Here is a 15,622-nt window from a genome sequence, read left to right as displayed (position 1 = left end):
GTTAAATCCATTTTTGCAATCAAAATCAATGATTTTGACAGTTTTGTAGATGATTTCAACAAAATTTAAATCACTAAATTTCAACAAAGCCAAATAGGAATACAACCAAGCCAATTATCCTACTCTTTAAATGATGTGGTCCTAGTGGCCATCCCTAAGAAAAATGAGGATAATTGAATCCTCTATTTTTAGAAGTAGGTTGGCGAGGATGGATGTTGTCTAAGTCCAATTTAAATGAGGTTGAACTAATCAATTTTGATAATTCACTAATCTAAATATATTGATAGTTTAAACTGTACAATACTATTAACATGGATTTACAAAAGTGAGATGCTCATGGTCGAGTTAGAGGGATTGCCCCTATACTCGTGAGCCTAATGCAATTGCCCACAAACACACCAGACAAGTTAATTGAGTTTTGAATTTGGAAAATGCCTCAATATTAATAAGTAAATGCTTTCTAGTGCAAGATATCCATCATTCAACCTAGCCTAATAAACTACCATATAAATCAACTTTAACACTAAATCAATAATACATAAAAAAAGATTGACAAGTGCTACATAGTAGCTAGTCTTTGCCGCTTAGTTTAAATATAGTTAAATTAAAGTAAAAAACAATAAAAGAAAATATTGCAACTCATAAATGACTCATAGAACTCAAGGTTTTCGTCACTAACCCCATCCATGCATGTGAATGGAAGATTATGCATGGATGGAGAGGAACTTTTAGAATAATCACACTAGGCTATTGATGTTGAATGATGATGTCTCTAAATAACTATGTGCTTAGAACCAAATCTATCCAACATAATCAATCACTATAATGGCTACACTTTTTAATCTATCATGGGTATATCTACTTTGAAATAGAAATGTTCCGATTAGTAACAACACAGTTGTAAATTCATACATAAAGGGTTTTTACATAATTATTTGTGCTTCTATAATGTTTTTAGTTTCGTGCCAATATGGCCCCTTAAGAGTTTTATTTCATGCATGTATATAATGAGTGAGGGACCTCATTCTTTTTATATACCCATGGGCTTTCATGACCAAAAGTTATGATATCAAAGGTATCAAGGTATGATAACACCAAATTTAACATATATACACCGTGTCATAAAAGATATAGACCTCCTTTTTCCTTTATATTAAAATTGTTAAGAAGTATAATCGTCTAAGTTTCCTTATAATATACATTTTGACAAGTGTTGCTCACTTGCTATAAAAATCTCAATACATATATAAAATATATATCAACATTTGAGATTGTCATGACAAATTGTTACACTAGGTAGGCACATGAAATATGAGCTGGAGACATAAGTGATGTTTAATGCACAAAGTTGTGGTTGGTGTGTCAAATATGTCTTAATTTTATAAGCATCCACATGTAATCAAAAGCCCAACCTGACACCCCGACTAAGAGTTTTCCCTCTTGATATGGCTAATAGGTAACCATGAAAAACAATCTATTATGTATTTCTTGGAAATACCATGGTGTATGGACATCAGTCAACATATCCATCACTGAAGCCTGCTGGAAGCGATTATGTGATTTGAACCTCATCGACGACAATATATGTTAAATGTTCAAGAGGGAATGGATTTATGGCACCAACCCAACTCTATGGAATTCAACCCTAGACTTTAATTCATATTGATACAATGGAGATTATGATTTTACTGTTTATTGTATTGACGTAGACACATGGATATGAATGTAAGGAATCCATGGAAAAAGTTTACAAGCTTTTTGACGTGTAAATCATCCAACAATGAATTGTGCTGATGTGTTAATGTTTTTACCAACTGGTGTACTCAGATCTCCTTGGTGGTGTGGTTAATTTATTGTCTTGAATAAAAATATGTTACACGAGCTAAAATTATGCCACTGTTATGGAGGGTGGGAGGTAACCGTGCACAAAACGTCCGATAACACCATGAGGGTAGAATCCTATGGGACATGATTAATTACCAGAGGATTATACTATCCTCAGAATTTGAGTAGGAGTACGAGTATATGCAACAGAGTATTTATCGTTGGCAAGAATGTTGCTTGCGACCTTTCCCTCTACTCCTGTGGTGGCTTGAACAAACAGTGCTTTGTCAACAACTATAGTGTGGCCCAGAGAGTTCCTAAAAATAGACACCTTGTCTGTGAAATCTACTAGTACGGTTGAACTAAAACGTTCATACCTCGAAAAAATGAACTAATGATGATTACTATACATGACCATACAATATTACGAAATACAATAATAGCACAATAAAACTCTAACCAATAAAAATACATATAAATAAATTAAATTATCAATAAACAAAAATAAAATTAAATACTCTAATCTTAATTTTAAAATATAATATTATAATTTTTAGTACAAAACATAAAACTAATTAAAAGTAAACACATAAATAAAATGCGTTTCCGCCTACCCGATAATAAAAATGGATCCTCCATCGACTTTAAAATAATCTCCGACAACTTTGAAAGATATACACCGTACTTCCACAAGTTCAAACCTCCCACTGAAAACAAAATAAAAAATAAATAAAAAAAAAAGAAAAAAGAAAAATGCGTCACCGCCTACCGCATAATAAAAATGGACACTCCATCGACTTTAAAATCATTCCCGACGACTTTTAAGGATATACACGGAACTCCCACAATTTCAAACCTCCCACTGAAAAATAAAAAAAAATTTAAAAGGAAAGGAAAAAAAAGAAAACACTGCCCGCGTACGATAAATAAAAAAAATACCCAAAAAAAGAAAAGAAAGCTTCCCGCTTACGCTAAGTTACCGTGAATTTGTGTAACGAACCAGTATATTGGATTGTAAGTCACTGACGGTGGACACACCACGTTGAGAACATTGTCGTAACCTAAAAGATTGATGTGTGGCTAAAAGCCAAGTGTAACCTGAGTTAAAAAAACATCATAAATCCTCCCCCACCTGTAACATACCGTCTCCCCATTTGTGGGGAAATGAGTTTAACCCATGGTTGTTGGTCGTTACCATGAACATTGATCCCGAATATACGGAATAAAAATATGGTGATTAACCTATGGTCGTTGGTCGTTATCATAAACATTTATGCCGAAAATATACATAATTCGAATATGGTGTCCTCTGTTCACCTACTTTACTTGTGAACTAGGGCTCACGTAGCTGTCCTCGTTAGATATTTTTATGGACAGATTGCAAGTGGACCACCCAGAGTCAGCGTCATAGGGCCACTACTCACTCCATTCACGTCACATCGTCCACGTAGCCCCTGGAAGCGGTGGGAACCTTGCCAGCAAGTTTCCCTCAACAGTGAACCGAGAGCAGCAGTCCTGCAAGTGGCATAAGATTTTTTTGCATGCAGTTTTAACTGCTGTCCCCGAAGTATCTGAACGTTCCTGGAGGATAACAGAAAGCCTAGTGTGGCTCTCTCTGCTGCAAGTTTCCATGCGCCCGCCCCGCGAGGTTCACAGGAGGGCTTTCATGTGAGCGTCCTTCATGGATTCACTGCAACTGCATTAGTGGTTGGCTGACAGACTTGAAAGATTAGAAGAAGCACGAAGAGCTTTGGCTTATCTTACCTAAAGCTTGATACTCACCTGTAGCCGTTCACGGCAGAAAAGTAAGACGACTCTGAAAAGCTTTCAGTAAAATACATTTCCCGTGCTCTGCAGCTTTTTCATGTTGCATTAACATACTTCGTATTTTTCTCTGTGACGGCATTGCCAGAAAATATATTATATTTCATGTAATGCAGTTCTTTTCACTATTATTTAGTATTAAATGTTTTTTTTTTTTGTTTTTTTCATCATTTATATTTTCGTTAGCATGTTTACAGCAATGCAAGAACGTGTATTTTAGTATCGCAGAGGAAGTCTCGAGTTCGAACTTCTTTGCGACATTTCGTGCGCTGAAATTGTGAAAATATTCTCGTTGCAGCTCCGGAAACATTAAATGGCGCCGCCTTCGCTGGATTCCGAGGAAACTCTGCCGTCCAATGGCGAGCTAAGCTTGAAAAGATACAGCATGGAGGCGGTGAGCAAGCACAACACTCCGAACGATTGCTGGCTCATAATATGGGGCAAGGTTTACGATGTTACTAGCTGGTAAGCTAAGAGTAACGGAGCTTGTCTTTAACCAAGCTCTTTATGCTGTAATGAACCTAGCGCATTTGAACTCAGAGCTTATTTACTTTTAATCTGTCAGTGAGGGCTACAATTGGATGAATAATGAGCAGCAGCAAATAAATGTTATTGAATTTGTTGCAGTAAACTTTAATGTAAACGGTGATGAAGACGAGTATTGCACATTAGGACTCAACTAAGTCTCCTCCACAAAAACTTTAACCGAACTGAAAACCTTAATCGGAAAGAAATGGATCGGGCGTTTTACTCTTTCAAGAAGCACGTGCAAAACTCTCTTTCTGAAAAACTCACTTCCTGATTTTTCAACTCTGAGTATATAGGCTTTATAATGTTAGCTTACCGAAAAGCTGTCCCGTTGACCTATTTCTCATTCCTATTCCTATTCTCATTCCCATTGCCAACTTGAGCGGTAACATCCATCTTAATCTCACATATATTAAGCACCAAGGGGATAGGAAAACTCAAATTGCAAATCTTAATTGTTATCTACCATCATGTTCTACTGGATAAATAAATATTGAGCTTTGCACCTTGACTTGTTTATTTGATCCCTTTGGACAATGCAAGATGATGGATCTATGCTGGTTTTTAGTAGTTGTGTTCTTTTGACATGATTCTATTTGAAAAATAAAATGTCTTTTGTTTCATTTTATTTTACTAGTATTACACATGCACACACGTGACACAAAAATGGTTAAATTTCTAACCCTAGCACATGTTAATTGCTTCATAGCAGATTATACAAATCTACTGAATAGTAACACCGCTAGAGTTTTAACAATAACAAAATAATCAGCTGAAGCAGATTAAATACACCAATCACACAATCACATACATATTTCTGCCCTTCCAATTGGTTCTTCATTAATCATTGAGAACCTACAAGGGCTCCCTTCCATTGGATAATGGCCCACCAAGGAAAATGCACACAACGAGAACTTAGATCTGATCCAGTTGATCAAACCCTACTTGGCTGATCTGGATCTCTTTTGCTGCTCCTTGCACCTTCCTCGAACTTGGCACATTTGAATGGAAGTCCTCCAACCAATCACTGAGACATCCTCCTCTCAATGTCTCGTGCTCACTCAATGTGTCTTCTCCCTTAGCCTAACCTTTGTTTTATAAGCTTGAGTTGTTGACCAAATCCACAACCCTAATCTCCTAAGTGATTGACGGTTGAGATTAGATCTCAACATCACTTAGAGATAAATGGTTGGGATTCATCTAATTCATTAATGCAAAAACCTTTGCATTTCATTAGATTAACTCACTTTTGTCTTATACAAGAAAATATTTCTAAGTAATTGCTAAGATTAAGGGTCTATTAGGTGGCTTCCACATGCCTAGATACTCAGGCCTGTGTAGAAGTACTTGCTTGAGCTACACACATGAACAAGAAGAGCATGAGCTAGGCAAAAATAGAGGTGAAAGCCCCTAATATGCACGAGGCCCTAACTTAACATTAGTAGTAGAACTAATAAGTAGATATGGAGGACGAAGAAGAGGTATCCTTGCCTCCTTGTTTATCAATGTGAAGGAATTAATGAAAACTTTGGTTATATTATCCAGATAGTTCTCAACAGTGAGGGGTCATTGTTGTACAATGTTGGGAGGAGCTCTAGAGTGAAATAATCAGTCTCCACCCTCTAAGGTCAAGGGGAAGAATATGAAGTTGGAGGTTTGGCTGCTTGAGCAGATTTGAGGGGTAATACTATGAAGTGAGTAGCTATAAGTCCAAAGTCTCTTAGAGTTGAGGTGTCTCCCAATAGTGTACGAGGAGCTCCGATGTTTGATAGATATACCACCATCTGACCCAAGTATGGGGGAGTTTTCCTAGTGCTTAGCACCTCCAACCACTGAGATATGATGAAAGAAAGAGGCAATAAGTTGAATGGAACTAGGCCTAGGGAGGTCTTGTAAAGTTACTTGTGGATGACCATGTTGAAGAATATAACTAGTGTTGGTCTACATAATTATATTTGTCAAAAGAAATTTTATTATAAGAAAATGACTTATTAAAGCATGGTCATGCTTGGGTTAATGTTTTCTAGATCAAAACCTCCTTTGAAGGCTTCTAGGTTTTATCTTGAGTCATTAGAGTCATTATCATTTTTATTAGACCCTTCTTGGGCTTTTGTATCATGTAAAAATATGAGTAAAAAAGGTTATTTGTCACCTCCACACCAAGTCGACCCTGTCCTCATGAAGTCTGTCTGGATTATGGCAATTCAACCCAGCTTAAAGGCTATATATAGAGAGGCAACTTGACCTATTTGGAGCACTCACTCATGAAGTTCGATCTACAAGAAGAAGAAGAAGCAAAAAAGAAGAGCGAAGTCGCTGGAGAAGGAAGGAAGAAGCTAGGAAGACCTAAAATTAGTTCTTGGGCTATCTATCTCTCACACGAGTGAGGTTTTTGGGTTGTTGCTAGGGTCAAAATTCTAAATCTACTACAGGTCCAAAATTTTGTCGCTGGGGGCCAAAAATCTGTAGCTAGGGGCCAAAATTTTGGATTGTAGTTGCAATTGTGACGCTGACACTTGGAGAATTTGGCAGGGTTCATCTACAAGAAGGAAGGGCTGACCTGGTGATTGCAGGAGGTCTTTGTCTAGGTCTAAAGGATATTGGATTGTCTCATCTTGATTTGAATCTACTAGTGGAAGAGTTAGACTGGATTTTCCCCTTGGAGGGGTTTTCCCCTGGCTGAGTGCCTACATCTTGTGTCTCTTATTCCTTTGGTCTTCATATACATTTAATTTGATAATTGCTTGATGAAAGATAAACTAATAAAGAAGTAAAAGAAGCCAACATGACTCACAAGTAATTATCAACAAAGAGGAATCAAACCCTAATCAGTATAAGCATTGATTTCTCAACATGGTATCAAAGCTAAGGTGGAAGAAGGATGAATATCACTTTGTTGGCTATCATTTGAAGAAGGGAAAAACAATCTTGGAAGAAAAGGTTACTCCTTCAATGACAAGTTACTTGAAGATGGGACTCAATATCATGAGAATTGCAGGAAGTTGGATTAGAAGGATCATCTACAATCTATCTAGGAGAGTCAAGAGTGAAGGATTCTTGGTTGCACTTACAGGTACACTTGATGATGACAACACATGGATCATTGATAGTGGAGCCTCAAGACATATGACGGGAGAAAGTGGACAACTTCATACTCTATCAAGGGAACCATCATCACATGCAGTGGAGCTAGGAGACAACAACAACTATGCAGTCAAGGGCCTTGGATCTACATCATTGAAGCTGGAAAGTGGAGCAAAGCTACACCTCAACAACATCCTTTGTCCCAGGTTTGAAAAAGAATTTACTTTCCATTTCTTGTTTAGAAGATAAAGGAGATAGGTTGCTTTTGTAGATGGAAAAGTTTTGGTTTGGGGAAAGGATTCAAGTATAGAAAAGGATAAGGTTATTGGAGTTCGTGAAGGAAGACTTTATAAAGTTATAACACCATCTCCTCAGAGCCTAGTTCACTTGGGGATCAACCCTAATAAACTTTGGCATAGAAGATATGGGCATATTCATTACAAGATAATACCCTCTCTTAGTCAAATTTTAAAAGTTCTATTGCACGAAACTTTTAGGAACTCGACGTTTCGGGCTGTACTTGTACCCGAAACTTCGAAACACAGCTGAAACTTGGCCGAAACTCGACCATCATGTAATCATTTACGAGAGTTAATATAGATTGGTTTTCCTTCTAAATTATCATCTATGGGTCTTATTCCCTCTTTTCTTGCAAGATAATGTGTTATTCACTTATTTATAATTTTTTTTTTGTATATATATACATATATGACGTTTCAATCAACATTTCGACCGACATTTCCATTTTTTGGAGGTGACGTTTCTAAACGTACCCGTTTCAGAGACTCCGAAACATTTCAGTGCTTCGTGCAACTTAGGGTTAAAGGCATCCTCGACTGTTAATTTTAGGTATGTTATATGCTTAGAGCAATTTATTTCAATTTTCACTGTTAGCTCAATATCTTTTCCAGATTAGCAATCACATCAACATAATAGTAAATTGCAGATAGAACATAAACATGAATTGCAGAAGACAAGCCAAGACAAGAGAACACAAGATGTGGCGCTAGCCAGGGACAAACCCTAATGTGGGGAAACCCTTGATCAATTCTTCTTATATGTTCTTCAATAGTTCAGCAGAGAGAGAGAGAGAGATAGTACACATTTAACAGAAGTCAACACTTTGACTTATCTAAATAAGAGCATAGATCATCTCTAAGAAGATGATACATGAGGTAGCTAAACTTAGTTGAAGACATGCTGCTTCAACTGATTCTCCAAGGTGACTCCATCATCATGCTGCACCTATCATTGTGTTGCACCTCATCATCACGTTGCACCTCACTGTGTTGCACCATGCTGCACCCATCATCACTATGCTGCATCTCATCATGCTTCACTAATCATGACTGTACCCATCACTGTATTGCATCTCCTCATGCTGCACTATGCTGAGCTCTTTATTGCACTATGCTGCACCCAAATGCATGTTGCAATACCTCATCATCCTACTGTTGCAATACATTCTTGCTGTTGCTATATGTCCATCATTACCATGTTGTCCCATTGCTGCACCATACTGCACCATGTTGCCTTCATCATGCTGCCACCTATCACATCATTATGCTGCTGTACTTATTGTGCACTGCTACAATTCTGGGACTGGTTAGGGTACTAACCACAGTCCCTAACAGCCCATCAAAACTGGCCCAGAATTGCACTTAATGTCTTGCACAAAGATGCTGCCCTCCATGCTGCCCCTTTGAGGTAGTTTAAGGCCCAACGCTTTTACCTATCTCCCTAACACAGCTATGGCATTCAAATGCCTAACTAACAACACTTGCCAACACCCAAACTTCACGCTGTCACTAGGGCTCTTCTTTTGTTGTGGTTAGGGATGCCTTGCTGCGTATAGATTAGGGCAGCGTATAGGAGCAGTTAAGCGTATAGGAACAGTTATGGGCAGCGTATAGGAACAATTATGGGCAACGTATAGGAGCCCTTTTACGCTGTGTATATGAGTCTCTTTACTGTGGCCAGGGAATCCCTTTTTCTGCATCTAAGTGCGGTCTCAAACCTTTCCAAAACAACGTATGGACTGCGTTTAGCTAGGGTTTGATATGACCTGCGTTTAGGGCATGATAGGACTGAGTTAGCCTATGAATAGACTGCGGCTATGGCTCTAAGAGTAGGGCTATTGAAGCTCCCTTAAACAATGGAAAATCTCCCTTTGAACTGCGGCCAAACCTTCACGAGACCTACAGCTAGGCTTCATTATGGCAACGGCTAGGGCATCCTTCTTTTGCTGCGTATAGGGTCTCCTCCTAGACTTGCGTTTTTCCCTTTGAGATTCTTCTTTCTACTAAAAACCCAAAACAGGTGGAGAAGAAGAAATCTCAAGAGAGTTGTGCGTTGAAATGACTTGCAAAGCACTTGTATTTATACCAAAACATGGAGCACAAGTGGGGGCAGTTTAGTTGCTAGCCGACCTTGACGAATTGTCCCATAACACAAATAAATTCATATCTCCATGAATACTTTGATGGTAGAGGATGAGCCGCTCATTCTAGTTTTGTATGTGGATGATCTCTTTTTGACAGGATCATCAGGGCTCATAGAGGAATGCAAGTGGAACTTGGTAGCAAAATTCGACATGAAGGATTTGGGGTTGATGCACTATTTCCTAGGGTTGGAGGCGTGGCAGAAAGATGGGGAGATCTTCCTTGGGGAAGGAAGATACGCTTAGATATTCTGAAAAGGTTCAGAATGCAGGACTGCAGACCCATGTCTACGCCTATTATTACCAATTGGAAGAAGATAGACACATTAGATGATAAGGATGTCGACCCCACCTTGTATAGACAACTCATTGGGTCTCTCATGTATTGGGTCAACATTAGGCCAAATATTTTCTTTGCCGTCAATACCCTTAATCAGTTCATGGTGGAACCGAAAAGGGTACATTGGGCAGCAACGAGGCATATTCTGAGGTATATTCGCGACATAGTCGAGTATGGGTTGAAATATACTCTAGAGAATGACGTCAGACTTTGCGGATACACAGATGCAGATTGGGCAGGTAATTCAGTGGACCTGAAAAGTACCTCCAGGTACTGCTTCAGTGTTGGATCAGGGATGGTTTCTTAGTGTAGCATGAAGCAAAGGTCAGTAGCACTGAGCTCTACAGAAGTACAATATATGACAGCTAGCACAACTACGAGTGAAGCTATATGGCTTCGAAAGCTGCTAGTAAACTTGTTCATGCAAAGGATGGAGGTGACCAATGTCTATTGTGATAATCAGAGTTGCATCAAGCTCTTTGAGAATCTAATTTTTCATGATAGGTCAAAGCACATCGATATTCAATGTCACTTCATCAGAGATCGTGGACATCGAGGAGCAATCCAGCTACAATATGTTCCCATAGAAGAGCAGGTTGCAGATATACTCACGAAAGCTCTAGGGAGAGTTAAGTTCGTCTATTTCAGAGAACAAATGGGCATGGTGGAGAATCCGTTTCAATAGCATGGACAGGCTATTTTGGAGGTTGCAGTTGCAACACCAACAAATGAGAGGGAGTTGCAGTGTTGGCAACAGTATGGTAGTGTCAACAACAACACAGATGCAACATAAGTTGCGCAGTGGTTGGTGGGAAGTATGGCCAGACATCAACAACATGACAGGGGATGAGACAGAGACATGATGCTGCTACAGGGTGTGTAGTGGCACTAGAACACATTCCTCGCTAAGAGGGAGCATTTGTTTTTGTAGCATTAGATGTGTTCTAGCCACGAAATTTTGTGGAGAGGCTAGAATCCACGAGATCTCCAAAACCCAGATATCGTTTCTAGAAATTCCGCCTCAAAGTTTCTCAATTAGATTATTAACTAATTTTTAAATATTTCCTAAGTCTAAACTTAGGGAATATGGTTAATTAATCAATATTAATTGAGATAAGGTGTGAATCATTTAGACACTCACATGATTCGATCTAGAAATGATCCTAGCCATTAATTGAGTTTTAATCTTGGCCGTTGGTGCTCTAACAATGGATTATAAAAAAAGTCGATGTGGTGATGGAGATCATCTAGTGTAGATATTCAGTTGCCCAGGAAGTTCAATTTTCTCAGTAGCAACAACTCAACAGAGAAGATAGAGCCAAAGGGTGAGTAGCAGGTGGAAGAGGAGAGCAGTAGCACTCTGAGAGGAAGATTTCCAGTTCCCAGAAGAGTCAAAGGAAGGAAGGCTAAAATCTTCGGAGGGCCAGCGTAGGCTCTACGCAGAGGGTGACCCAGGGAGCTCAACACAGAGGGTGGGGAAGCTATTTCGGAGGCAAAAAATAGCTGTGAGGTGAGAGAAAATTTTCACAATATTTTTGCCAGTGTTTTCCTCAGATTAGATTGCCAGCTGGGCATCTAAATCATTGTACTTAGAATCGCTGTTGAATATTAATAATAAAACCCTCATCTGCTGCACCGATTTTCCCAAGTTGAGTTTTTTTGGGGACAATTGTCCAAAAATAACTGTGTTGAAATTATTGTGTGTGTGCTAGAATTTCTCAGTTTCCAATATTTTATTTTTTGCAGTATTTTTATGGTGAAAATTGCTGCTATGATTTTACTTGTTATTTGCCGTAGCAAATAAACTGCATAATTAATTTTTGAGTTAGAAGAATAATTTCCAGTAGTTGCAATAGTGAAAAATTCACAAGATCCAATACTCGGGTCTCATAGAGACCATTGGGTGATACCATGCTTCCGTGCCACCCAACCATGAACAAATTCCTCAATGCCCAAATCCCAGACTAAACTCAGACTAGTCCCGCCCTCGATAGATCCTGGTGGATCCCAATACCACCATGGCCAATCATCATCACCCATACCCCATGACTCTGATTGTGCTCTATCTTTGGCCATAGATGTCGCTCCACTAGTAGAATACCAACTCATCACCTCAATCCAGTCCAATCCTTGGCATAAACCAAGGTCAACCCCACTATGTTGATGCAGGCCTAGTGCAACTGGTATGTTGATCAATTGTCGACAAACATCCCACTGCTGGCTGGAGCATGTAGCGTCCCTTATATCTAAGGGTCCCAACGGTATTATGCTCCTTGCTAGGAATGATCCCCCATCAATAGGATACCAACTCACGATCTCTTGCCAATCCCAACCTTTTGGAAGGATCGAATGCATGGTCTCTTGCTTGTGGAACAAGTTTACTATGATGATGTTGGTCCATGCTCAAACCATGCTGCTCGCCCGGTTAATCAACAAGATTTGTCCAAGGAACCCTACCTCCCTTTCTGTAATGGACAAAAATGGATAACCGGTTTTGCAAGCCTTGTCTATGTACCTCTAGAGAGGGCTGCTGCCTAGAAGTACTGCAGCTCTATCAACTGCCATTGCACCTATATGCACTTCTTTAGTGGGTAGGCCAAAAGACAAATGCACCACCATCTCCAAATGATCCTCCCTCATCTGATTGGAAACTCCACGCTCCTCCAGTGTACCAAACTCCTGCATAACTATCTTGTCAGGCTCTGCACCTCCTAACAACCAGTGTTTGCAAGTACTACAACCTTGTTGGTTGTCTTTACATTTGTTTGCTCCTCTCCAATGGCTGGATGAAAGGATGGTTACTCATGCTCCTGCAACGTGGGCTCAACATGAGCCACTAGATGACCCTCCAAAAATGACCCATCCTGCACACTGTGCGTATCATCTGACTCATGCTCCTTTATGTGCTCTCTAAGCTGGAAGTTGAAACATCAGTCGCTCATCTGCTCCCCGATCTCCGTCCCTTGTGGGAACAATCGACTGCTCATCATACTCCTCTACCACACATGGATGCATATCTGGGCTACTGTCATCAACTCTACATGACTGCTCGTGCTCCTTAGAGGCATCCCCGTAAGAACCCATGAACTCAACTATAAACAAAGAATCCTCATCCAGAAAGTCGGAACGAACCTCCTCTTGATCTAACTCTGCCATCTCCTCTGTGTCAATCCTGCATGAGTAGTTAGGTCCCTAAGGTTCCTTGTAGGTGAAGCAAAGACCCTTCCCCCTTAACTCATTCTTGCTACATGGCCCACCAATCCTGAGCAACTCTTCCCTGGTCAACTGTGTTCGGAACTGTCTAATGTTTTACTCAACCAACCTTTCGGCTAGCTCATAAGCAACAGGCGAGACCACTTGTTCCTTTCTCCAAATGGCCAACAACTTAGACTGTAACTTCTTGTAGATGGCATCACGGTTTCCCATAATTGAAGAGAAGATCGACTGCATGTGTGCTTTGACCGTGTCTGGATGATATTTCTTAATGCTGATGAAGTATTGGAACATTTGAAAAATCAGGTCATCACACTCTGATCAAACATGATGTCATAGATTCAAAGCTTGGCCATATCTTCCAAAATCTGGAGTTTTTTCCCAAAGGTAAGACCCACGGCGTTATCCAAGTCGTGAAAGGTCTCTATTATCAATCTGAAAACTCTCCTCATAACATCATTATTGTAAGGAGGTATAAGTGCGGTCAATCTCATAATGTTACTAAGACAAGATGCAACTGGAAGTCTGACCTCTTCACAAGGTTCCTCCAAGAACTTGTGTTGTATGAGAGCAATCTTCGCTGGTTTTAGAACTTGAATTAGTTTCTTCCCCTCTAATTGGTTCTCTTTGAAAAGGAGTGCATCCAGTTCATCTAGTTTGAAAAGGGCTTTCACTGTGACCCTCATGTGTTTCAAATCTGTCCCAAGTGCAAAGATTTTGTGTCCTATTTCCTGCCCCTTTTGCACATCTCTTGGTTGTTCTTTCTAAAGAATGACATAGACACCCTTTGAGAAGGCTCTGTTGTTTTGTTTTGATTTTTGGTCCAGATTGCAACCCATTGATGTGTTGCGTTGATTTAAGAGGTGCTTAAAGTACTCCATCATTCAAGAACAACAAGACATCAACATACAATCAATTTGATCTCTATTGTGGCTTTAGCATCAATATAAATGGCATTAAGACATACAAATCAAACCCTTATTCAACCATTACTGTTAAAATATACCAGTAAATATGACACAGGACTAACCAATATTACAACAGGGACAATACAAATATGATAGCGCTTGGACCCACAATTGTGTTAATTCTGTGATGCATATATAATGTTAAACCTCTTAAGTCATCATACTCTCAAATGTTTTTTGTTGTCAACCTAGTGACCCAACCTTATTGACATAAATACTCAGCTACATGGACAATAACATAAAAAGTAAGTCAACCACACATTCACTGTGATGGTCAACTTAACATAAGACTGGCTAATTCTAACATATCAGCCCTGACACTTAGGATAATCTACCCTTTGAAGACTGTGCTCAACAAATCTACTACAAATTCAGAGATGTAGGTTGTTGTAGGTGTCAATTTCTTAATGATTTAATTCAATACACATATACAATGACTATTACATGCCATAAGAGAGTCTCAAAGTATTTTTGACCGGTATACAAAGGACTCGGGAAAATTTACAATGCTGATACATGTATTAGGGACCATAAATATGAGCACAAACAACTTATAAATCACTTAACAAGAATACATACAGAGAGCAATAGGAACAGGGGAACCTGGGATATTTCCTTTCCCAAAGCAACTCTCTGAATACCAATATTCTTCCAGGATAACACAACTATTTAGTCCTTGGTGTTACACAACTTGATTTCTGAGGTGCATTCAACCCAGAAAATGGTCGCAACACCAACAATGTGTAGACTTTGATTTAGAGTGAAGATTAGCTCCTCTGGGTAGCCACACAATCTCTGATTAAGATGATACCCTAGTCGCTGAAATTTGTAATGAACTCGACCCTTGATAGCTTAGAACTCAGTCTTTAGTCTAATTGGTCATTTGTATGTGCATAGACTCATGCCCTGCGGAGAAGACGCACCATATCAAAGGTATATGAGGGAGCTCCACATGCTCCAATGCACAACATATATCCATCTCTGCTATGAGGTCACACTTTTTGCACGCATACTTTCTCACTCTTTGACCCTCGACCTATGACTCAATTACTAGCACATCAATACAAAATTTGAGCAACTTCAACATGCTTAGCATTAATCGCACTGTCTGCAATAGGTGTTCACTCAAGGTCACAGATCGTCCTCCATTCAAACACACGATGCTGCCATCCAATCATAATTGCATTACACACCAGTATGAGGTTAGTTCACATTTGCGGTCATTGTTATTTGCTTGCTGCGATTGCACACATTCCGTGCTGCACTACTCCAGAGTGTGATCTAAGCTACCACTGATCAATCAGTCCATGACTAGACTATCCACAATCTGACCATTAGGTTGGAGACGATTGGTCTCTTCACTACAAAACACGATCTCGTCATGCACAACTATCATGCGCA

At 39.4% G+C, this 15,622-nt stretch overlaps 1 protein-coding gene across 1 annotated transcript in view; it reads left to right on the top strand.

Annotated features, from left to right (window-relative positions):
* The first annotated feature begins 3,324 nt into the window (after positions 1-3,324).
* Positions 3,325-15,622, top strand: part of LOC149229078 (acyl-lipid (8-3)-desaturase-like) — a 246,043-nt gene continuing 233,745 nt past the window's right edge. The window contains exons 1-2 of the mRNA XM_089378451.1: positions 3,325-3,629; positions 3,947-4,113. Coding sequence (XP_089234577.1) covers positions 3,962-4,113 — 152 coding nt within the window. The 5' untranslated portion in view covers positions 3,325-3,629; positions 3,947-3,961. The remainder of the gene's footprint in view (positions 3,630-3,946; positions 4,114-15,622) is intronic.

The sequence above is a fragment of the Pinus tabuliformis genome, chromosome J, assembly GCF_031772625.1.
Source record: "Pinus tabuliformis cultivar Carrire ecotype Pingquan chromosome J, CPIR1, whole genome shotgun sequence".
In the NCBI taxonomy this organism is placed as follows: domain Eukaryota; kingdom Viridiplantae; phylum Streptophyta; class Pinopsida; order Pinales; family Pinaceae; genus Pinus; species Pinus tabuliformis.
The sequence above is the reverse complement of the archived record's forward strand: the minus strand, read 5'-3'. Positions and strand labels throughout refer to the sequence as shown.